The sequence below is a fragment of the Mobula birostris genome, chromosome 23 (assembly GCF_030028105.1).
Source record: "Mobula birostris isolate sMobBir1 chromosome 23, sMobBir1.hap1, whole genome shotgun sequence".
Lineage (NCBI taxonomy): Eukaryota > Metazoa > Chordata > Chondrichthyes > Myliobatiformes > Myliobatidae > Mobula > Mobula birostris.
Genome location: NC_092392.1, coordinates 30,556,714 through 30,581,131, shown reverse-complemented (window position 1 = coordinate 30,581,131; position 24,418 = coordinate 30,556,714). Strand labels below are relative to the sequence as shown.

The window sequence follows — 24,418 nt, the reverse complement described above, 5'->3', positions numbered from 1 at the left end:
TCCCTGCACCTTCACATCATTATCTAAGAGCCCCTTGTATCCGTCTCCATTACCACCAATGGCAAGTGTTCCAGAAACCCACCACCAGCTGTGTCAAAAACTTGTCCCACACATCTCATATGACAGGACAGCCCACACTGTTGCGTTAAACTACGGGTACAAATTAAACTAATCACTTCTACCTGTGATCCATATCATCCCACTCCCTGCACATTCACGTGTTTATCTTAGAACCGCTTGTGTCTGCCTCCACTATCACCATGGGCACCCACCACCCTGTGTAAAAATCCTGCCCCACACACCTCCTTTAAAATTTCTCCCTCTCACTGTAAACTCATGCTCCCTGGCATTAGACAATTCCACCGTGGGATACGGATACTGGCTGACTGTCTACGCTTCTCAAGATTATGCACAGGCTTAACCATATAATCACTAATTCAGGAAAAGTCAGTACTGTACCATAATGAGAGAAAATTATAAATAAAACAGACTTTAAAAAGAGGTTCCAATGTCTTCCAATGGCAGGAATAACAAATGCTACTTCCTCAGAATTCAACCAATGTGGAAAATTAGACCAAAAGCAGAATTAGGCCATTCAGCCCATCAAGTTTCTCCACCATTTGATCATGGGTGATTTACTATTCCTCTGAACAACATTTTCCTGCTTTCTCCCGGTAATCTTTGATGCCCTGACTAATCAAGAATCTATCAACCTCTTCTTTAAAAATACCCAATGACTTGGCCTCCACAGCTGTCAGTGACAATGAATTTCACAAATTCACCACGTTCTGGTTAAAGAAATTCCTCCTCATCTCTATTCTAAAGGAACATCCTTCTATTCTGAGGCTGTGCACTCTGGTCCTAGACCCCCTCCACCACTGGAAACATCCTCTCCATGTCCACTCTATCTAGCCTTTCAAGATTCAATAGGTTTCAACGAGATCCTCCTCATTCTTCAAATCTCCAGCGAGTACAGGCCTAAAGTCATCAAATACTCCTCATATGATAAGTCTTTCAAAGCCTGACCACTGACATCTTCTTCAATGCCTAGTATCAGATTTCATCTGTTAAAAGCTCCTGTGAAGCATGTTGAATTACTTTAAAGGAACAATACAAATGCTTACTGTTATCGATAAGTTAAAATTATTACTGCTGTCACAATAGAATTGTCAAAAAAACACAGGAGGAATCCAAAGATGAGAGCTCTCTAAAACTAGATTCTATTTCTTCTGTAGATCACCAGGTAACACGTTATTGATCAGAAAAGAGAGATGACATCAGTGTTGTGAACCATACAGAGTGGATTCCATTTAATTGGGATACATTGGGACTAGTACATTTTTATAGCCGGGGTGGTAATGGAGATAAGTTTCTACTATCTATTAAATGCTTCCATTGGCCTGCACCTGAAATAGCCTGACAACTAAATCCAGCTCCTGGCCTTCACGTGAGGCTTTACTACTAAGCCCAGCGGAAATGTTGCTACTGACAGGAAAAGGGACAAAGGACTGGTGCCTTAAGACCAGTCGCTTCGGGCAGGTGGGGCTTATCAACTGTAGTTGGCAGATCTAGAAGGGAAATCCTGATCTCAAACCTCCGCTGCCTTGCCAGCTATACTCACTCATGGGAAAGGCTTAGGGAGTAAACCCAGAGGGAATAATCTGGAGCTAGGGTCCCTAAGGCAGTCCTACATTGAGTTCAATGCTGACTGGCAACTCCTGTGATGCAGCTGGTGCCAAACTGTATTGGTCTCTGCTGTTCCTTTGGGTTTGTCAGATGCGTGAAGACGGGGAGCTTGCTACATGGGCAACAGCTTGCTCTCCATACTCTCCCCCAGAGGCCTCATGGAAATAGTTAAAGTTATTTTTAAAAAACACAAACTACCACATATCTGTGATAAATTATGTATTTAAATGAAACAGAACAAATTAGAACACTACCAATGCCACTCCAGTCCTATTAAACCGTGTATTAGTTCCTTATAGTTATCGATGGAGGATCTTCCATGTTGTGATCCTTTGACTGTTCATTTATTATGCGCCATGTTGTATGACATGGACAAACATGGTCTCATGACCACGATTGGTCTTGGCAAATTTTTCAACAGAATTGGTTTGCCATTGCCTTCTTCTGGGCAGTGTCTTTACAAGATGGGTGACCCCAGCCATTATCAATATCCTTCAGAGATTGTCTGCTTGGCGTCAAGTGGTCACATAACCAGGACTTTTGATATGCACTAGTTGCTCATATGACAGTTCTCCTACCGACACAACCAATCGACAGATGATGCAATAGCCACAGCTCCTCACACCGTCCTTACACATCTGAAGAAGAAGGATGCTTATGTGAGAATGCTGTTTTTGGACTACAATTCAGCATTCAACACCATAATTTCCTCCAAAATTAACAAGAAGCTCAGAGACCTCGGCCTTCACCCTGCCTTGTGCAGCTAGATCCTGGAGTTCTTGTCAGATCACCGGCAGGTGGTAAGAGTGGGTGCCCTCACCTCTGCCCCTCAACACAGGTGCCACTCAGGGCTGAGTACTAAGCCCCCTCCTTTACTCTCTGTACCCATGACTGTGTCGCCACCCACAGCTCCAAATTGCTAATTAAATTTGCTGATGACACTACATTGATTGGCTTTATCTCAAATAATAATGAGGCAGCCTACAGAGGAGAAGTCATCACCCTGACACAGTGGTGATAAGAAAACAACCTCTCCTTCAATGTCATAAAAACAAAGGAGCTGGTTGTGGACTATAGGAGGAATGGGAACGGGCTAACCCCTATTGACATCAATGGATCTGGGGTTGAGAGGGTGAACAGCTTTAAGTTTCTTGGCATACACATCACCGAGGATCTCATGTGGTCTGTACGTACCAGCTGCGTGGTGAAAAAAGCACAACAGCACCTCTTTCACCTCAGATGTTTGAAGAAGTTTGGTATGGGTCCCCAAATCCTAAGAACTTTCTACAGGGGCACAATTGAGAGCATCCTGACTGGCTGCATCACTGCCTGGTATGGGAACTGTAGCTCCCTTAATCGCAGGACTCTGCAGAGAATGGTGCAGACAGCCCAGCACATCTGTAGATGTGAACTTCCCATGATTCAGGACATTTACAAAGACAGGTGTGTAAAAAGGGCCCGAAGGATCACTGGAGACCCGAGTCACCCCAACCATAAACTGTTCCAGCTGCTACCATCCGGGAAACAGTACCACAGTGTAAAAGGCAGGGTTCCAGGACAGCTTCTTCCACCAGGCCATCAGACTGATTAATGTGCTGATACAATTGTATTTCTAAGCTATATTGACTGTTCTGTTGTACATACTATTTATTACAAGTTACTATAAATTGCACATTGCACACTTAGGTGAAGATGTAACGTAAAGATTTTACTCCTTATGTACGTGACGATGTAAGTAATAAAGTCAATTCAATTCATAACCAGGACTTTAGATATGCACTAGTTGCTCATATGACCACCCACCACCTGCTCCCATCGTTTCAGGTGACCCTGATCCAGGGGCTAAACAGGTGCAACACCTTGCTCAAGGGTGACCTGCAGGCTAGCAGAGAGAGGGAGTGCCTTACACCTCTTTTGGTAGAGACATATCACTACCCTGTTTGTTTTTGACTGTAAATGAACAAAATCAGCGCAGATATCTAGTGTAGGTAATGGATTGCCTTCATACAATGTTGTCGACAATTGTATCCTCCAAATCTTCGTTTTCATTGTAACATTCAAGATGATTGTTGATACCTTCAAATTCTTCATAGTTCCTAACTTGTTGAAGTTGTGAAAATGCTTCAGTTTCACTCCTGACTATTACTGGCATCTCCAAGCCTGAATGCTTGAAACCACAGTGAGCAAAACGGTCCTGAATTGTCTTACCGCTTATTTCTCACCAATTATCAGTGACAAAAATAACTGCTTTTGAACACAAACACACGTAACTGATGCTATTTAAAAACTGCTTGCTTAAAGCATGATGTTATGTTTAACAGCCATATAAATGCATTCGACTGACGCTAGTTAGAAACTGTTTGGGAACAGCTTTCTGTCCCAATTAACCAGCATAGTGTCTCCAATAAATGAAGTGAATCCCAGCTATTTTCTCAATTAGGTTTTGTTCTTTTAAGAGTTGTCTCAAACCAGCAGCTGCTCTGATTAACTGAATCCATTGTATTTCACAACATTTAAAAGTGTGCAGAGACACCTTCATTTAAAAAGTACCAGGCGCCAGCCATGACATCAAAATAACATCTTCAGTTACTCTTGAGGTTGCAGAGTACAGTTACTCACCGGAACCTCTTTTTAAGCGCTTTCTTGCCAGCTTAATTTGATCCTGGAGAATCTGTATCCAATCCTTTGGTCCGGGAACTCGGTCAATCTGATTTAATGTGCAATATTTCTCTGTGAAAACTGAAATTTAAAATTTTGTTATTGACTCAAATCTAAGATTTGTGTAGCAGTTTTTGAGGATTGCCTTTGATATGTCGTGCTGAGAAAAATAAATGGATATAAATCCCACAAGTTAGCTTCACAATGGGAAGTGTAAATAAAACCAAAGTTCCTCAGTTGTCTCAAACTTGACTCTCGGAAAGTTCCTTTCTTTTGACATGTCAAGAGTGGACACAGGGAGTATAACAGTCACTGGGAAATCCTGTCCATCGTGAACAGAGCGAATCTGTAACTAATTACTATAGATGTACTGTGGAGAGCATTCTGTTCATATTGACCTGAAAGCCCCATAGCCTCTCTGTTTAAAGCACTCAAATGTTGTATTCTTAAGGGGAGACTTGGTTGGTTTGTCACCAAAGAGTCCAGCAAATTCCTATAATAACACACACAAAATGCTGGAGGAACTCAGCAAGTCAGCCAGCATCTAAGAAGAATAAAAAGTCGATTTTCGGGCTGGGACCCTTCAAAAGGACTGGAAAGGAAGAGGGAAGAAGCCAGATGAGGGGTAGCTGGGTAGGTGGTGGGGAAGAGGGGATGAAATGAGAAGCTGGGAGGTGATTGGTGGAAAAGGTAAAGGGCTGAAGGAAACCGCTAGAAGAGCAGAGTGGACCATGGTAGACAGGGAAGTAGAAGGGGCACCACGGGGAGGTGATGGGCAGGTGAGGAGAAGAGAAGCGGTGAGAGGGGAATGGAAAAAGAGAGAAGAAGGAGGGGGAGAAATTACTGGAAGTTCGAGAAATTGATGTTCATGCCATCAGTTTGGAGGCTACCCAGATGTTGAGGTACTGCTCCTGCATCTTGAGTGTGGCCTCAAAATAGCAGGAGAGGAGGCCATTGACCAACACGTTGGAATGGAAACAGGGAGTGGAATTTTAATGGTTGGCCACTGGGAAATCCTGCTTGTTGCAGACGGAGCGAATCTGCAGCAAATTTCTACAGATGCACTGTGAAGAGAATTCTAACTGGTTGCATCACCGTCTGGTATGGGGGGCATTGCATAGATTTGTAAAAGACAGCAGAAAGTTGTAAACTCAGTCAACTCCATCATGGGCACTAGCTTCCCCAGCTTTGAAAAGGTGATGCCTCAGAAAAGGCAGCATCCACCATTAAGGACCCCCATCACCCAGGACATGTCCTCTTCTCATTGCTACCATTAAGGAGGAGCTACAGGAGCCTGAAGACACACATTCAGCGATTTAGGAACAGCTTCTTCCCCTCTGCCAAGAAAGTTCTGAATGGACAATAAATTCATGAACACTGTCTTTCTATTTTAGCTCTCTTTTTGCTCTACTTTTTAAAATGTATTTTGTTGTAATTTACAGTAAATTTTGTGTATTGCAATGTACTGCTGTTGCCAAGCAGCACATTTCATGACATATGTCAGTGATAATTATCCTGATTCTGATTCAAATTCAAGCTTATTTATCACACGTAGAGCGAAATGTGTTGTTTGTGTTAACAACCAACACATCCAAGGATGTGCTGGGGGCAGCCTGCAAGTGTCTCCACACATTCCAGCACCTATGAGGGAGGAGCTGGCCAAAGTTCAATGGAACAATACCCTAGCAGGGATGACAGTGGAACAGCAATGGCAAGTGTTTCTGGGAATAATGCGGAAGGTGCGGGATCAGTTCATTTCAAAGAGGAAGAAAGATCCTAAGGGGAGTAAGGGGAGGCCGTGGCTGACAAGGGAAGTAATGAACAGTATAAAAATATTAGAGAAGAAGTATAACATAGCAAAGACGAGTGGGAAGCCGGAGGATTAGAAAACTTTTAAAAGCAACAGAAGGTAACTAAAAAGGCAATATGCGGAGAGAAAATGAGGTACGAAGGTAAGCTAGCCAAGAATATAAAGGAGGATAGTAAAAGCTTCTTTAGGTATGTGAAAAGGAAAAAAAATTGTTAGGACCAAAATTGGGCTCTTGAAGACAGAAGCAGGTGAATTCATTATGGGGAACAAGGAAATGGCAGATGAGTAGAACAGGTACTCTGGATCTGTCTTCACTAGGGAAGACACAAACAATCTCCCAGATGTAATAGTGGCCAAAGGACCTAGGGTAATGGATGAATTGAAGGAAATTTATATTAGGCAGGAAATGGTGTTGGATAGGCTGTTGGGTCTGAAGGCTGATATGTCCCCGGGACCTGATGGTCTGCATCTCAGAGTACTTAAGGAGGTGGCTTTAGAAATCGTGGACGCATTGGTAATCATTTTCCAATGTTCTATAGATTCAGGATCAGTTCCTGTGGATTGGAGGGTGGCTAATGTTGTCCCTCTCTTCAAGAAGGGAGAAAGAGAGAAAACAGGGAATTATAGACCAGTTAGCCTGACGTCGGTGATGGGAAAGATGCTGGAGTCAATTATAAAAGATGAAATTACGACACATCTGGATAGTAGTAACAGGATTGGTCCGAGTCAGCATGGATTTACGAAGGGGAAATCGTGCTTGACTAATCTTCTGGAATTTTTTGAGGATGTAACTATGAAAATGGACAAGGGAGAGCCAGTGGATGTAGTGTACCTGGACCTTCAGAAAGCCTTTGATAAAGTCCCACATAGGAGATTAGTGGGCAAAATTAGGGCACATGGTATTGGGGGCAGAGTACTGACATAGATTGAAAATTGGCTGGCTGACAGAAAACAAAGAGTAGCGATTAATCGGTCCCTTTCAGGATGGCAGGTGGTGACCAGTGGGGTACCGAAGGGTTCAGTGCTGGGACCGCAGCTGTTTACAATATATATTAATGATTTAGATGAGGGAATTAAAAGTAACATTAGCAAATTTGCCAATGACACAAAGCAGTGTGAAATGTGAGGAGGATGTTATGAGAATGCAGGGTGACTTGGACAGGCTGGGTGAGTGGGCAGATGCATGGTAGACGCAGTTTAATGTGGATAAATGTGAGGTTATCCACTTTGGTGGTAAGAACGGGAAGGCAGATTATTATCTAAATGGAGTCAAGTTAGGAAAAGGGGAAGCACAACGAGATCTAGGTGTTCTTGTACATCAGTCGCTGAAAGCAAGCATGCAAGTACAGCAGGCAGTGAAGAAAGCTAATGGCATGCTGGCCTTCATAACAAGGGGAATTGAGTATAAGAGCAAAGAGGTCCTTCTGCAGCTGTACAGGACCCTGGTGAGACCACACCTGGGGTACTGTGTGCAGTTTTGGTCTCCAAATTTGAGGAAGGACATTCTTGCTATTGAGGGAGTGCAGCGTAGGTCCACAAGGTTAATTCCCGGGATGGCAGGACTGTCATACGTCGAAAGATTGAAGCGACTGGGCTTGTATACTCTGGAATTTAGAAGGCTGAGAGGGGATCTTATTGAAACATATAAGACTATTAAGGGATTGGACACGCTGGAGGCAGGAAGCTTGTTCCCGCTGATGGGTGAGTCCAGAACCGGAGGCCACAGTTTAAGAATTAGGGGTAGGCCATTTAGAACGGAGTTGAGGAAAAACTTTTTCACCCAGAGAGTGGTGGATATATGGAATGCTCTGCCCCAGAAGGCTGTGGAAGCCAAGTCTTTGGATGCTTTCAAAAAAGAGATGGATAGAGCTCTTAAAGATAGCGGAATCAAAGGTTATGGGGATAAGGCAGGTACTGGATACTGATTGTGGATGATCAGCCATGATCACAGTGAATGGCGGTGCTGGCTCGAAGGGCTGAATAGCCTACTCCTCCACCTATTGTCTATTGTCAACACAGTATGCCCACAATGCACATTGTGATTCTTATCCTGAACATCGGTGTCTTGTATCTACTGGGAGGTGTAGCCACTTCATTCTGTTGATGTTCGTTGTAACAATCTGCACATCCCAGCCATCAGTCAACTCAAAATAGCCCATCTCTGTAATGAATTCTGCCACTAATCTCTCCAGGCTGCAGTCTGTGTGATGTAGCCAGCCATGTAGGACTCTTTCTAGATCAGTCTCATTTGTAATTCATCCCTCATCTTGTTAGTTTAAAAGCAGAGATTACGATCCACACTAATCAGGAGGGAGGAGTTCTACCCACGCAGTGATAATACAGACAGCACCGTGGAGGCAGATGGCATCATGTTTGATTTCCTCATGGACATGCTATCAGAATAAATTAAATAGATGAAATCACTGAGCTAGGGAACATAGAACTGTACAGGCCCTCCGGCCCACAATTTTGTGCCAACCTTTTAACCTACTCTAAGATCAGAGTTACAGAATACACGTGGACTAAGATGTTAACTGTCCTGTGCTATCACCAGTGGGATCATCAGTTGATCTGCCACCTGATACTCTAAGATCAAACCAACCCTTCCCTCATAGAGCCCTACATTTTTCCACCATCCATGTGCCTATTTAAGAGCTTCTTAAATATCCACAATCTATCTGCCTGTACAACCACCCATGGCAGCGTGTTGTTGCTGGGGTGGTGATAGGGGTAGATACATTAAAATTATACCATGTCGTATTAGCTATTTCCACCCTGGGCAGAGGTCTCTGATTGTCCACTCTATCAATGCCAATTATCATCTTGTACATCTCTATCAAATCACCTCTCATGCTCCTTCACTCAAAAGAGAAAGTCCCGAGCTTGCTTCAATCAGGCCTTCCCTCAGCCCCTGACACTCCAGAGAAAGCAACCCAATTTACATCTTCAGATAAAAGAAGCAATGCCCTTTTTCCCAATATTAAAAAAAAGTTCAAAGTAAATTTACTATCAAAGGACATATATGTCACCTTATGTTACGCTGAGATTCATTTTCCTATGGGCATTTACAGTAAATACAAATAAACACAATAGAAACAATGAAAAACTGTACATAACAATACACACAAACAACCAATGTGCAAACGACAACAAACTGCAAATACAAAAAGAAAAGAAAGAAATATCTCAAACATGAGATGAAGAGCTGTTGAAAATGAGTGCATGGGTTACTATATTACCTTTTATTGCTCCCACGATATTTTGATCCAGACCTTTCCTGTTGTCATTGGCCCCTCGTTTCCTTTTCCCATTTGGAAGTGAATTCGCCAGTGTTCGATCATCAAAAAACGCGGAGACAAGTTTCCGAAAAAGCAGACTTCCAGTGCGGGAGTAATTGAGCAATATGGACTCAAGCTGTGACTTGGGAATGAACACGTCGTAACCATCTGCCAGTCGGACTTCAGGCTGCCAGGAGAGAATAAGACCTCAGTTGAACATTATTGTGTTTTCCCTTCAAACTTAAAAATAAATTTCTTATCAAAGTACATACAGTACTGTGCAAAAGTCTTAGGCACATATATATAGCTAGGGTGCCTAAGACTTTTGCACAGTACTGTAGTAATTTTATGTATTGCACTGTACTGCTACTGCAAAAAAAGAACAAATTTCATGATGATAAACCTGATTCTGATGTGGGTCTCTACTGTGGGCTGAGAATGGAAAGGGAGCAGGGAGAAGGGAATCATGGTTGGGGAAAGGGAAGGAAGAGGGGAGGGAGCAGGAAGCACCAGAGAGACATTCTATAATGATCAATAAACCAAGTGTTTTGAGTCAAATCAACTAGTTCAGTGTCTCAGCGCTGGGTGTGTCTGCACCCATGTCAATCTCCATCCCAGCACTCCTTCTCTGCCACCTGTCCCACACCCTCACCATTCCCAACACCCTTTGCTCATGCCAGATTTACAAACTCTCTCTCTCTGCTCCACATTGGCAAATACAGTACTGTGCAAAAGTCTTAGGCAGCCTAGTTAAATATATGTGCCTAACACTTTTGCACAGTACTGTATATGTCACCATATATAATTTGAGATTCATTTTCTTGCTAGCATTTACAGTAAATACAAAGAAACAGAATAGATCCAATGGAAGACTGCACACAACAAGATGGGCAAACAACTAATGTGCAAAAGACAATAAACTACTTCCATCTGCTTTGCTGCTGCCATTGGGAAGAAGATACAGGATTCTCAGGACTCACACCAGCAGGTTCAACAACAGATGCTACTTCTCAATCATCAGGCTCTTGAACCAGAGGGGATAACTTCACTCACCCCATCAGTGAACAATTCCCACAACGTATGGACTCACTTTTAAGGACGCTTCATCTCATATTCTCCATATTTATTGCTTAATTTTTTTCCCTTTTGTATTTTGCACAATTTGTCTTTTGCATGTTAGTTGTTTGTCTGTCCTGTTGGGTGTGGTCTTTCATTGATTCTATTATATTTCTTGGATTCACTGTGTATGCCTGCAAGAAAATGAATCTCAGGGTTGTATATGGTGACATATATGTACTTTGAATTAAAAAATACGTTGAACAAAAGTAAAAATAAACAATAAATATTGAGATTCTGATCACACAATCCAATTAATCCTAAAAGTAATGAAGTTATTCACTCTCTTCATCATTTTCAAAACCTCTGATACAGTCTTGAAACCACAAGAAAGCAATTTGTAAATATGCAGAAAACCGCCAGTTAAATTTCTAATACCTCACTCCTTTATATTTGAGAGATAATTTAAATTACTCTGAACATTAATAAGTTTGTCTAGGCAAATACTGGTCTGCAGTAACTTCCCAGTTATCAGGTCTCCCAATAATTGACACAATATTGCCTACCTCTTCTTTCAACTTGCTACTATTTCCAGCTTCCTCATTCAGCCACAGCCCTTTGCAAAGTGGCTTTCTTTCCGTACGACACAGGAGCAGAATCAAGCTAATTGCCCATTGAGTCTGTTGCACCATTCTGTCATGGCTGATTTATTATCCTGTCAACCCCACTCTTCTGCCTTCTCCCCACAACCTTTGACACCCCATCAAGGACTTAGCAACCTCTGTTCTAAGGGGATATCCTTGTATTCTGAGGCTGTGCCCTTTGGTCCTAGACTCCCCCACCATAGGAAACATCCTCTCCACGTCCACTCTATCTAGGCCAGAGGTTCCCAACCATTTTTATACCATGGATCAATATCATTAAGCAAAGGGTCCATGGACCTCAGGTCGGGAACCCCTGATCTAGGCCTTTCAATGTTTGATAGGTGTTTACAAACACTTACTACTTATCTCTAGTTAGTCTTGAACTGAGGGGCTTGTTAGGCTGTTGTAGAGAGCAGCTTAAGGACACCATGTTGATGTAGGGCTTGGGTCAAATATAAATCATAAGGCACAAAGCAGAATCAAGAACCTATAAACTTCTTCTTTAAATATACCCAAAGACTTGGCCTTCACAGCAGTTTCTGACAAAGAATTCACCACTCTCTGGGTAAAGAAATTACTCTTCATCAGAGTTCTAAAGGGATGTCCTTCTATACTGTGGCTGTACCCCCGGTCCGGCGTCGGGCGCTCGGAGAGACTCGGCGGGGAGCAGCCGCCCGGTGCTTGGCCGGGGGCCGCAGCCGAGTGATCGGCGACTTGGGCCAGCTCCCCCACCAGACTTAGTCTGGCGAGGAGGGTGTGAGGACACCCAGCAGGACTAAAAAAAAAACAAGACCTGACAAAGGGCGGATGAGCTCCTTGTGAGCCAACGGCCATCTTCCGTGGAAGAGATTAAAGCCTCACCACGTATCCACGAATCGTATGCTATGCACCTAGTCAGAAGAGACATGATGAATTTGAGCGCTGCATCGTGTGCCTGGACCTGCCCAAGGCCTCCGCCTAAGGAAGGGCCAAGCTCAAAGAAGCGGCCACGGCTGGAGGCCGACACGGCTTCGGGCTCGAGTTCGGCGGGGGCAGTGGCGGGCGGTGCCAAGGCGGCCAGAGAGAACAAACTGGAGGAGAGGCTGTACTTGGTGCTGTCTCAAGATTGAAGAAGATGGAGGTGCATAGCTGCCAACCCCGGATTCGGGACAGCACCCACTGACTGACTGACCCTCTGGTCCTGGACCCCCTCCACAACAGGAAACATCCTTTCCACATCCACTCTACCTAGGCATTTTGATATTCGGTAGGTTTCAATAAGATTCTATCCCCTCCCCCGCCATTCTTCTAAACTCCAGTGAGTACAGGGTAGAATGCACTGAGATTTATGAGATAATTCCTTAAACGCCAGATGCAACTGATGGAGCCCGTTACCCTCTTGCCTGGTTTTCCCGATTTGCTTCTGCCATCTGTGCCTTACACACCTGTAATCACCTTGAGGTTTAGCACAAGCTATCTCACCCCCATTGAGTCATACAGCACAACTCACCCCTGCCAACCAAGGTCCCCATCTGCACCAATCCCATTTGCTTGCATTTTGCCCACATCCTTCTTCGCCCTTCCTGTCCTGTAAAATCTGCTCTGCACTCTCTCCAGCTTAATGGCATCTTTCCTACAGCAGAGTGACCAAAACTGAACATAATACTCAGGCGCCACAGTTAGCACAACACTATTATAGCTCCAGTTGTTGGAGTTCAATGCCAGCATCCTCTGTAAGGAATCTCTGTACGTCCTCTCCATGGAATGCATGGGTTTTCGCCAGGTCCTCCAGTTTCATCCCACAGTCCAAAGTAGTACCGGGTAGATCAGCTGGTCATTGTAAATTATCCCATGATTCAGTTAGGGCTAAATTGGGATTGTTGGGGGTTGCTGTGCAGTGTGACTCGAAGGGCTGGAAAGGCCTGTTCCGTGCTGTATCTTTAAGTAAAAAGATACAAAACATGGCCTCACCAACCTCTCGTACAACTGCAAACCCTTAAATTTAACTTAAAATTCCACCATGCTATTACCACTTTTTCTGAGAAAGTCCTTTCCAATGAGATCATTAATTAGTCCTTATACCAGACAACATACACAAAGTAGCCAGGAAAGGGAAGTCAAGGGAACACACACCAGTCCTCATTGAGAGATCAGCATTGGAAGGGTGAGCAGCTTCAAGTTCCTGGGTGTCAATATCTCTGAAGATCTATCCTGGGCCCAATCATGATGAAGGCATGGGGCAGTAACCATATTTCATTCAGAGTTTGAGAAGATTTGGTATGTCACCAAAGACTCTAGGAAATTTCTACAGGCGTATGGTGGAGAGCATTCTGACTGGCTCCATTGCTGTCTGGTATGGAGGCACCGATACACTGGATTGGAAGAGGTTATAGACTCTGCCGGCTCCGTCAGGGGCATAACCCTCCCCACCATCGAGGACATCTTCAAAAGGTGATGTGTCAAGAAGGATCATCACCATCCAAGACATGCCCTCTTCTTATTACCATCAAGGAGGAGATACAGGAGTCTGAAGACACATACTCAATGTTTCAGGAACATCTTCTCCCCTCTCCCCACCCCTGCCATCATATTTCTGAATGGTGTATGAATCCATGAACACCACCTCACTATTTTGTTAATGTATTTCTCATTGTAACTTACGTAATAGTTTATGTACTGCACTGTACCGCTGCTTCCAAGCACCAAATTTCACAAGATACTGTGTGTCAGTGATGATAAACCTGATTCTGAGCCTGCTCCCTTTTGGTGGTCAAAATAATGCTCAAAGAAACCATCCTGAATACATTCTATATACTCCTCTGCACAGAGGACAATGCTGAACCATTTGCCGAAATTATTTGACGACTGTATCACCCATGATTTTTGCAGTACCGTTCTTACGATCCCTATTATTTCATTCATCTGTACTTTGTCCTGGTTATTGGTAAGTGTCCATTCACGTAGCTGATTTCTGCACCTTGAGTATCTGACCCAATCTTCACTACAGCACCCATCTCAGTCTTTATTGATAAACCTCGCCCTCCTCTTCCTTTATGTTGAAAAATTGACAAAATAAGGGAACAAGAAGGGGAGACAGAGTCCATGGATGGGAGACTGGTTTTCATGAGCTCAGCTCAGCTCTCACCAGTCTCCCCACCATGGACTCTGTCTATATTTCTTGCTGCCTCAGTAAAGCAGCCAGCATAATTTAAGAAATCCACCCCCACCCCAGACATTCTCTCTTGCATTCCTCCCATCAGACAGAAGATACAAGAGCTTGAAAGCATAGATCACCAGGCTCAAGCTTCTGTCCCACCATTATAAGATTAGTGAATGGTCCCCTAGTACAATACGATGGACTCGACCTCACAACCTACCTCATCGCAGCCTTGTATCTTATTGTTTACCTGCACTGCACTTTCTCTGTAACCGGAATAATTAATTTGGTTATTGTTTCTCCCTTGTACTACCTCAATGTGCTAATGTGATAAAATGACTTGCATGATTGGAATTGGTGTTGGTTTATTATTGTCATGTGTATCAAGATTCAGAGAAGAGCTTTTCTCGCATGCTGTCCATCAGATCAGATCATCACACAGTGCATTGAGGTAGTGTAAAATAAAATTACAACAATGCAGAATAAAGTGTAAAAGATTCTGAAAAATTATAGCACAGTTATACAATAAAGTGCAAGACCATAATGAAGCAGATTCAGAATTAGAATTTCTGATATACTGTCTAAAGTCCTAGGCACCCTAGATTTTTTATACGGTTTCAGATGGTATGGCCTCCACAGAGCCGTGATCTCAGCATCATCGAGGCTGTCTGGGATTACTTGGAGAGACAGAAGTAAGTGAGACAGCCAAAGCCTGTAGAAGAACTGTGGCAAGTTCTCCAAGATGCTTGGAACATCCTACCAGCAGATTTTTTAATAAAACTACACAGCAGTGTACTTACGAGAATTGATGCAGCTTTTAAAGCAATGGGTGGTCACACCAAGTATTGACTTGATTTAGTTTTTTACTGATTATTGCTCTCTATAGCAATTTTTTTGACATTAAGAAACTTAATTCATTATTTTTGAAAGCATCTTCACTTTACAGAATTTTTACATGTGCCTAAGACTTTTGCACAGTACTGTATGTCATGAAATATGATGTTTTGCAGTAGTAGCAGCACAACACAATACATTAAAATCACTATGTTACCATAAGAAAAACAGAAATTAAATTAGTGCATAAAAGAGCCAAGCAGTGAAGTAGGGTTCATGAACCGTTCAGAAATCAGATAGTGAAGGGGAAGAAACTGTCCCTAAAATGTTGAGTGCATTGAGGTAGTACAAGGGAAAAAAATATCACAGACATCCCACCCTGCAAAAACTCATTTCAGGGAGGTAGCACCATCAATTTGCGGGAGACTCACGGAACTTCCGGGAGAGGTGGGATGTCTGCAATACAGTAGCTCCTTAGCAGCTAGCCAGCTCATTTAAATAATGTTAGCTATGCTAATGAACGAATGACACCTCTTAAACTCACCTCAACATGTCTTTTACAGTCTTAACCCACCATGGGCAATAGAAAAGTCACTGTTGCAAACAGTGCAGTGAGCAACACTGTCATTATTTTTGACCCTTATTAGGCAGGGGTACACTTTAGGGTGGTCTGGGGTGACGTACGTTTTATATTTTCTTTTTTTGGAACACTCTGCCATGGCGCTCTCTCTCCCTCTCGTGGTCGTTCTCACGCTCTCTCTTGCTTTCTCTCGCTCGCTCTCAAAAAAATGGATTACTGTGATATTGCATATAATTTGCGGGCATCAGGGAGCCACTATTAATACACTCCCGGAACTTCCGGGACAGGTGGGATGTCTGCTATCAGAATGCAGAAAATTATTCCTGCTTTCTGTAAGGAGTTTGTATGTTCTCCCTGTTTCTTCCCACAATCCAAATTTGTGACGGTTGGTAGTTTAATTGGTCATTATAAATAGTCCCATCATTAGGCTAGGATTAAACTGGGGAATTGCTGGGCAGCACAGCTCAAAGGGCCTGTTCTATGCTGTATCTCGATAAGTAAATAAACACGCAAAAGCCACTGAAAGAGTGCAGTGCAGTTAATCGAAAAAGTGCAAGATCATAAAACAGTCAATTATGAGGTCAAGAGTCCATGTTATTGTATAAGAGGTCCATTCAGCAGTTTGATAACAGTAGGATAGAAGCTGTCCTTGAGCCTAGTGGCAGGTGCTTTCAGGCTTTTGCATGTCAGAGATGCAAAACAAAGCTTTTCACTGCATCTTGGTACAGGTGACAATAATAAAACAATTTAACAAATATTCATAGAGTGCCCTGAACATGTAGTTCACAGCTTTTGTTTCCTTTCAGCTACATCTCCGTAGTGGTATCAGATCACACTCCCTAAATGCCAGCTTAAAACCTATTTATTTAACCTTGCTTTGAACTAACATCTTATTGTCTTTGATTTTCATGTTTATTTTTTATTTTATTTTCATATTTACACCTTTATCCCGTTGTAAAGCACTTTGAACTACATCATCTGTATGCGCAGTGCTCAATTAAATTATTATTATCATTATTGTATTTTTATATTTTCTCAGCTCAAACCAGTAAAACCTGAGGATCGGGCATAGTAAAGCACACTCATTTTTCAATTGCTAGGAATTTTTGGACTATTCTATTGGTGTTTAGTATTGTGGCTTTATGGAGATTTACATAAACACTGCTGTGTAGTGCCTTGGGATGATACCAGTTGTAGATATTGCTACTGGGACCCTGTTCATGTTCTGTAGTCCTTCATATTCCTCTTTTAATTCAGCATATTTCTGGTGGTTTTCACTTACTGATTTCTGTATGTTGTGTGTGTTTGGAATGGCTATATCTACTAAGTAAGTTGTCTTCTTTGTTGATTCTGTATTATTATATCTGGACAGTTATTATGCATTGTCCTATCTGCAATAACAAATCGGTCATAATATAACTTGTGGGACTCTGACTTTAAAATTGGATCAGGTTTGTATTTATAGTAAGGTGTGGTGTTTCTTATGAGTTTGTATTTTAGAGCAAGGTTTTGGTGAATGATGTTTGCCACTTGATTGTGCCTGTATAAGTAATCAGATTGAGTTAAACTGCTGCAGGATCCTGTGATGTGGACAATTGTTTCTGGTTTCTCTTGGCATTTTCAGCATTACTATCTTGAATTTGCTGGTCTTCTATTACGCATTTTTGATCATTTTTGTGTTAACCAACTGGTCCTCTATTGCCACAAGGAACTGCTGTTTCTGGGAAGAGGTCTCCAACTCTGACCCAGGCATTCAATGCTTCCTTGTCAACATCTAGTCTGCTCAGATCATGCAGATCATGGGGATCTCTTCCATTGGTGAACCTTTTCTTCAGTAGCGATAATTTCATTTTTTTGGATTGTGCTTTCATTTAAATTTAGTGTGTGTACTTCTGATCAGAATCTCATATGCTCTTGTGGAGTGCTCCTGTTTTCATCGATAAAAAATATATCCTTGGAAGTTTTATTTGACTGTTGTGTAAATTTTTAATGTCTGTTGTTCCTCTTCCTCCTTCTGTCCTAGGTAGTGTTAATCTAAGTGTGTTCGAGTGTACATAGAGTTTTCTAAAATTGGTTATTTCAGTTTTTATTCTTTATAAATTTCCTAGATCAGTTTTGGATCAAGATATTACACCAAAAGAATAACAATAATACTAATAATCATTATTATTATTGCTAGCTCCCAATGGTGTGTGCCTCAAATAGCCTCAACCAACACACACAAAATGCTGGTGGAACGCAGCAGGCCAGGCAGCATCTATAGGAAGAAGTACAGTTGACATTTCGGCCAAAACCCTTCGAGATGCTTGAATTTCCACCATCTGCAGATTTTTTCGTGTCTCATCTCTGACAACCAAGTCCAGCTCCTGGCCTTCATATGTGGCTTAGTTACTAAGCCCGTCAGAATTGTTTCTACCGACAGGAGAAGGGACAAAAGTGGGATTACTGGTGCCTTAAAACTAGTCGCTTCGGGCAGACAGGACTTGTCTGCTGTGGTTGACAGCTCATCAAAAAGAAGGAAAACTCTGATCACAAACCTCCGCTGCCTTGCAGCTATACCCACTCATGGGGAGGGCTTTGGGAGTAAACCCAGAGGGAAAAATCTGGAGCTGGAGTCCTTAAGGCAGTCCTGCGTTGAGCTCAACACTGACTGGTAACTCAGCGACACTGCTGGTGCCAAACCGTATGGCCTCTGCCGTTCCTTTGGATTGATCATATGCATGGACAGGTGGAGCTTGCTACATGGGTTAACAGCTTACTCTCCATATTGTACTGCTCTGGCTTGCGTACCTAGACAGCTAGGACACAACATCCATAGAAAACCCAGAGGCTTCATCATTATTATCATATACTTATAATATATAACGTGCTGAGGGCAGCCCACAAGTGTCACAATGCTTCTGACGCCAACATAGTATGCCCACAAATTACTAACCCTAACCCGTACATTCTTGGAACATGGGAGGAAACCCACACAGTCATGGGGAGAACTTACAAACACCTTAAAGACAGCGGTGAGAACTGAATCCTGATTGCTGGCACTGTAAAGAATTGAGTCATCCACTATGCTACTGTTATCCCCTTTCTTGCCTTAAATACGTGCCTCTAGTACTGAGAAAAGGAGATTCCAATTATCCATCCTATCTCTGGACCATTTATATTCAATAAGGTCACCCCTCAACCTCCTACTTTCCAGTGAGAACAAACGAAGCCTAATTCTGGCTTCTGCTCCCTTCTTTTCCATCCTGATGAAGGGCCTTGGCCTGAAACAGTGACTGTTTATATACCTCTATAGCTGCTGTGCTCCTCCAGCATTCTGAATGCGTGACTCAAGATCTGCAGAATTGCTAGTGTTTATGCTTTTCAGACCATTCAATCTCTCCTTATAACTCCAGCCCTTAGACATTAGAACTAACCAGGCTCTGATGGAGGGACTGCAGAAGGTAAAACACAATTTCCCAACAAGTCAAGATGATTAGTAAAGCAGTCAGAGATTTATACGCAAAGTTAGGTTTATTGTCATACGCACAGGTCCATATGTGCAGAGGTGCAATGGAAAGCATACTTGTAGTAGACACAACAATTGCTGGCAGAATTTTAGACATTGACGAGAAGGCGTACAGTAGTGAGATAGATCAGCTGGTTGAGTGGTGTTGCAGTAATAACCTTGCACTCAATGTCAGTAAGACTAAAGAATTGATGGGAAACTTCAGAAGGGGTAAGACAAAGGACCCACCATCAAAGACAAATATATGGAAAAGGACCACCAAACTCAAAAACAGTTACTCTCCCCAAGCAGTACGATCGATCAACATCTCCAACTACCAACCCACTCCACCACTACACACCCATCACCTGGTGTCACTTTATGTACATACAATCAGCCTACGTGTGTGTTATTGGTACATTGTGCTTTAAAGGCCTGCTTTTATACTTATATCTATTGTGTTATTTTTGTTTCTTTTATTGTGTTCTTTATGCTAACGTGTATTATTTGTGCTGCACTGGATCTGAGCTAACAATCATTTCTTATTCCTTTACACTTGTGTACTGAATGCATGACAATAAACCATCTTGAATCTTGAATCACAGGCACAGAGCCTCATATAAATAGCAATGGCAAGAAGAAAAAACAAATTAAACATAAATTATGCATAAATTTTATATAAAAAAGAACACGCGTAGAACAGAAGTGCAAAGATTCAAGATTGTTTATCATCATTCTTCAGTATCGGAGTGTAGAAGAGAACATAATGATTGCTTTGAAGTGATTAAAATGGTCAGAGTGTTGCTAAACTGCAGTGAATAGGGTTGTGCCGGTTGGTTCAAGAACCGAATGATTGACGGGAAGTAGCTGTGAAGTCCTGATGAAAAACACACTGTGTTAAGGGATGATGGAAGCAAATTCAGTATTGACATTGAGAACAGAGTTAGATATAAACGCTGAGCAGCCGGGCAGAACTTAACCAATGAATGGGGCAGCAGAGCAGCTCCTTCCTTCCTAGCATGTCGCACCAGACAGTCAGTCACTCTTGTCTGGCGCATAGTGTCAGGATTGGTCTCCTTTTGGATTAACCAGGTCATGATTTGAACATTCCTGACTCGACCCTTGTTTTTTATGAGGCCGAGTGGCTAGCTCGACGCTCAACCTGGTACGGATGGAAAGCGTGCTCGGTGGCGTGGCCCGACTTGGAGTCGAACTCGAGAGCCTTCGCTCCGGAGTCTGGCACTGATGTCACTGCGCCACCAGCCAACCAGCAGAGTAGTTGAAAGTAAATTTATTATCAAAGTACGTATGTATCACCATATACTACCCTGAGACTCATTTATATGCAAGTTCAAAGTAAATTTATTATTAAAGTATATATATGTCACCATATACTAAACTGAGATTCATTTTCTTGCAGGCATTCACAGTAGAATGAAGAAATACAATAGAATCAATGAAAAACTAAACACAAAGACTGACAACCAACCAATGTGCAAAAGGAGACAAACTGCAAATAAACAAATACTGTAAATAAATAAATAACATCATAATTCTGTCCCATGTTGTATGACGTGGGTGATCATGGTCTCATAACCATGATTGCTCTTAACAAACTTTTTCTGCAGAAACAGTTTTGCCATTGCCTTCTTCTGGGCAGTGCCTTTACAAGACAGGTGACTCCAGCCATTATCAATACTCTTCAGAGATTGCCTGCCTGGTGTCAGTGGTTGCATAACCAGGACTTGTGATATGCATCAGCTGCTCATACAACCATCCACCACCTGCTCCCATGGCTTCTCGTGCCCCTGATCAGGGGGCTAAACCTTGCCCGAGGGTGACCTGCAGACCAGCGGAGGGAAGGAGTGCCTTATACCTCCTCTGGTGAGATGTATCTCCATCCCACCACTCAGAAATAAATAATACTGAGAAGATGTAGAACCCTTAAAAATGAGTCCATGGATGGTGGAATCAGTTCATTCAGAGACGAGCTGAGTAAAGTTATCTACGCCAGATCAGAAGCCTGATAGTTGAAGGGTAATTTGTTCCTGAGAGTTGGGCTTCTCAGAATCAGAATCAGATTTACTATCACTGACTTATGTTGTGAAGTTTGTTGTGTTCAGGCAGCAGTATAGTGCAACACATCAAAAGAAGTTACAGTGAGAAAAATAAAAAACATAAATAAGTAGTGTAAAAAGAAAGCAAAAAGTGAGGAGATGTTCATGGATCATTCAGAATTCTATGGGATAGGGGAAAAACTGTTTCTAAAATATTGGGTATGTGTTTTCAGGCCCCTGTACCCCCTCCCCGATGGTAGCAACGAGAAAAGGAGAAAACATCCTGGGTGATGGGGATCCTTAATGATGAATGCTGCCTTCTTGAGGTATCACCTTTTAAGGATATCCTGGATAGTGGGAAGGCTAGAGCCAACGATGGAGCTGGCAGAGTGTACAACCCTCTGCTTTTGGTTTGGAGCTGGAGAAGATTGCAGTTCTGTCTGTATTTATACTACACTGTGTACCCACAGTTTCTTCATTCTTGCTCCCAGGAGATTAATTACAAATTTACAATGCAAAATAATAAATAGGCATCTTTTGAAGTGCAAAACAGGTGTTTCAATTAATTATAGTGGGAAAAATTCAAAGCAAACTGCATTGCATTTAATTACATATTGCACAGACACTGTTCTTATTTGGATATACTGATAACGCTGCATTATCGTATTTAATCAGCTCGAGAATCTCATCAGGAACTACTTGCATAATTTATTTAGTCCTCAAGGTGCAAACGTGCTTTAAAAATCCTGTTGAGTTTGTACAGAAACAACAGGAATTCTGCAGATGCTGGAAATACAAGCAACACACATAAAAGTTGCTGGTGAACGCAGCAGGTCAGGCAGCATCTCTAGGAAGAGGTGCAGTCGACGTTTCAGGCCCTGACGAACGGTCTCGGCCTGAAACGTCGACTGCACCTCTTCCTAGAGTTTGTACAGACCTATTATCGGAGGATAAATTGGTGGGTAGTTTTGGGAAGATCATTACATACTGAATACAGAAATGTTCTCAGATGTGGTCAGTGTCTAGTTCAGACCATTCAGGAAAGACGATCTGAAACATTTCCTCACTGTAAGGGAGTTGCCAAATCAAATCCTCTCCCTCAAAAGACAGTCAATGCTTTCAGATCAGAGAGAGATCTTCTGATACATGGAGGCACTGTTGGTGGGGGGAATGGAGAGATAGTTGAACCATGGCTTCACTGAAATGCAGAATACTTAATAAATTAATTTTGGTAAGGTATAGAATACAAGTTTTACCTGCAATCTGTAAGTACTGACCACCAGAAAAAGTGCAGACACAGCTCAGTCAAAGGGTCAGTTTTAGATTTTTGGGCGCCAACAAATTGGGTGAATTGTCCTGGGCCTAGCACATAGATGTAATCACAAAAAAAGTGTGCCAGTGTCTCTACCTTCTTAGGAGGTTAAGGGCAGATGGCACATGTCAGCTGCGGTTGGTAGCTTATCTAGGAGAAGGAAAACTCTGATCTCACACCTCTGTTGCCTTGCAGCTATATTCCCACTCTTGGGGAAGATTTCAGGATTTAACCTAGAGGAAAAATTCGGAGCTGGAGTCCCTAAGGCAGTCCTGAACGTTGAGTTCAATACTGATTGACAACTCTGTGACGCCGCTGGTGCCAAACTGTATCAGTCTCTGCCATTCCTTCGCATTCATCGGCCGTGTGGAGAGAGGGAGTCCAATACAAGAGCTATCCATATCGTTCTGCTCTGGCTTGCGTATCACATAGACAGACAGGACGCAATATCCATGGTCGATCCCGGCCAGTGGGTGGCTCCATAAGGTCTGCATGCCATCAAACACCAACAACATTTTATTTTGAAAAAATCCTGACTGGTTGCATCAAGGTCTGGTATGGCAATCTGAATGCATAGGAACTCAAAAAGCTGCAAAGTGCAGTGGACTCAGCCCAATACACCACCGGCACATCCTTCACCACCATCAGGAGTGTCTGCAAGAGGCAACATCTATCATCAAAGATCCTCACTATCCGGGCTATGCCACCTTCTCACAGCTCCCAACGGGCAGGAGGGACAGAAGCCCAAAGTCCCACACCACCAGGTTCAAGAACAGCTGCTTCCCTTTAACCATTCGGTTCTTGAACCAACTGGCACTACCCTCATCACTACAGTTTACCACCACTAGAACCACTTTGGATATTCTGACTTGTTTTAATGTCTGAATTGTGTTCTCTGTAAAAATTGTGCTTAATTTATGATTTTTCTTATGAATGCTGCTCATCTTTTCATTGCACCTGTGCATGTATGAACTTAACATTGACTTTGACAAGACCAGAGTTCAATTCCCACCACAGCAACTGTGGGCACCATGGCAGTGTAGCAGTTAGTGCAACACTATTACAGCTCGCCACGAACTCCAAACTCTCGGTGTCCTCTATGCAGGGTCTCTGTATGTCCTCCGCATGAAATACATGGGTTTTCTCTGGGTCCACCAGTTTCTTCCCACAGTCAAAAGACATACTGGATAGGTCAATTAGTCATTGTAAATTGGCCCATGATTAGGTTAGGGTTAAATCGGGGTTGCTGGGAGTTTGCTGGGCAGTGCAGCTCAAAGGGCTATATCGCTAAATAAATAAATAGGCATCTGTTAGTCTCATGAGACCATGGATTTGCACCTTGGAAGGTTTCCAGGGCACAGGCCTGGACAAGGTTGTATGGAAGACCAGCAGTTGCCCATGCTGCAAGTCTCCCCTCTCCACGCCACCGATGTTGTCCAAGGGAAGGGCATTAGGACCCATACAGCTTGGCACCGGTGTCGTCGCAGAGCAATCTGTGGTTAAGTGCTTTGCTCAAGGACACACACGCTGCCTCAGCCAAGGCTCGAAATAGCGACCTTCAAATCACTAGACTTAACAACTGTGGAATTTAAACTCAGATTAACAATTTGGAATTTAAATAAATAATAATTTTATCATGTATGAAAGTACTGTGTTAGAATATAATGTTGAAATAACCAGGCACACTGAACATTTCACCAAGTTTCCTGCCAAACCCACAACTAGGGAAATTTATGAAAATATTTAGACACAGGACACACTATAAGGAGTGCCTTAAAGAAGGTATGAAAGGGAGAGAAGTGGAAAGGTTTAGGGAAAGGATTGCAAAGTTTAGACCTCAGAAATTGAATGCAGACCCTTTGACATTTGAGTTATTTTGG

At 42.7% G+C, this 24,418-nt stretch overlaps 1 protein-coding gene across 1 annotated transcript in view; it reads right to left on the bottom strand.

Moving 5' to 3' along the window:
- bend7 (BEN domain containing 7) overlaps positions 1–24,418 on the bottom strand; it is a 67,302-nt gene that overhangs the window by 7,293 nt on the left and 35,591 nt on the right. The window contains exons 6-7 of the mRNA XM_072241392.1: positions 9,394–9,619; positions 4,306–4,425 (exon numbers count right to left, since the gene is read on the bottom strand). Of these exons, the coding sequence (XP_072097493.1) occupies positions 4,306–4,425; positions 9,394–9,619 (346 nt within the window). The remainder of the gene's footprint in view (positions 1–4,305; positions 4,426–9,393; positions 9,620–24,418) is intronic.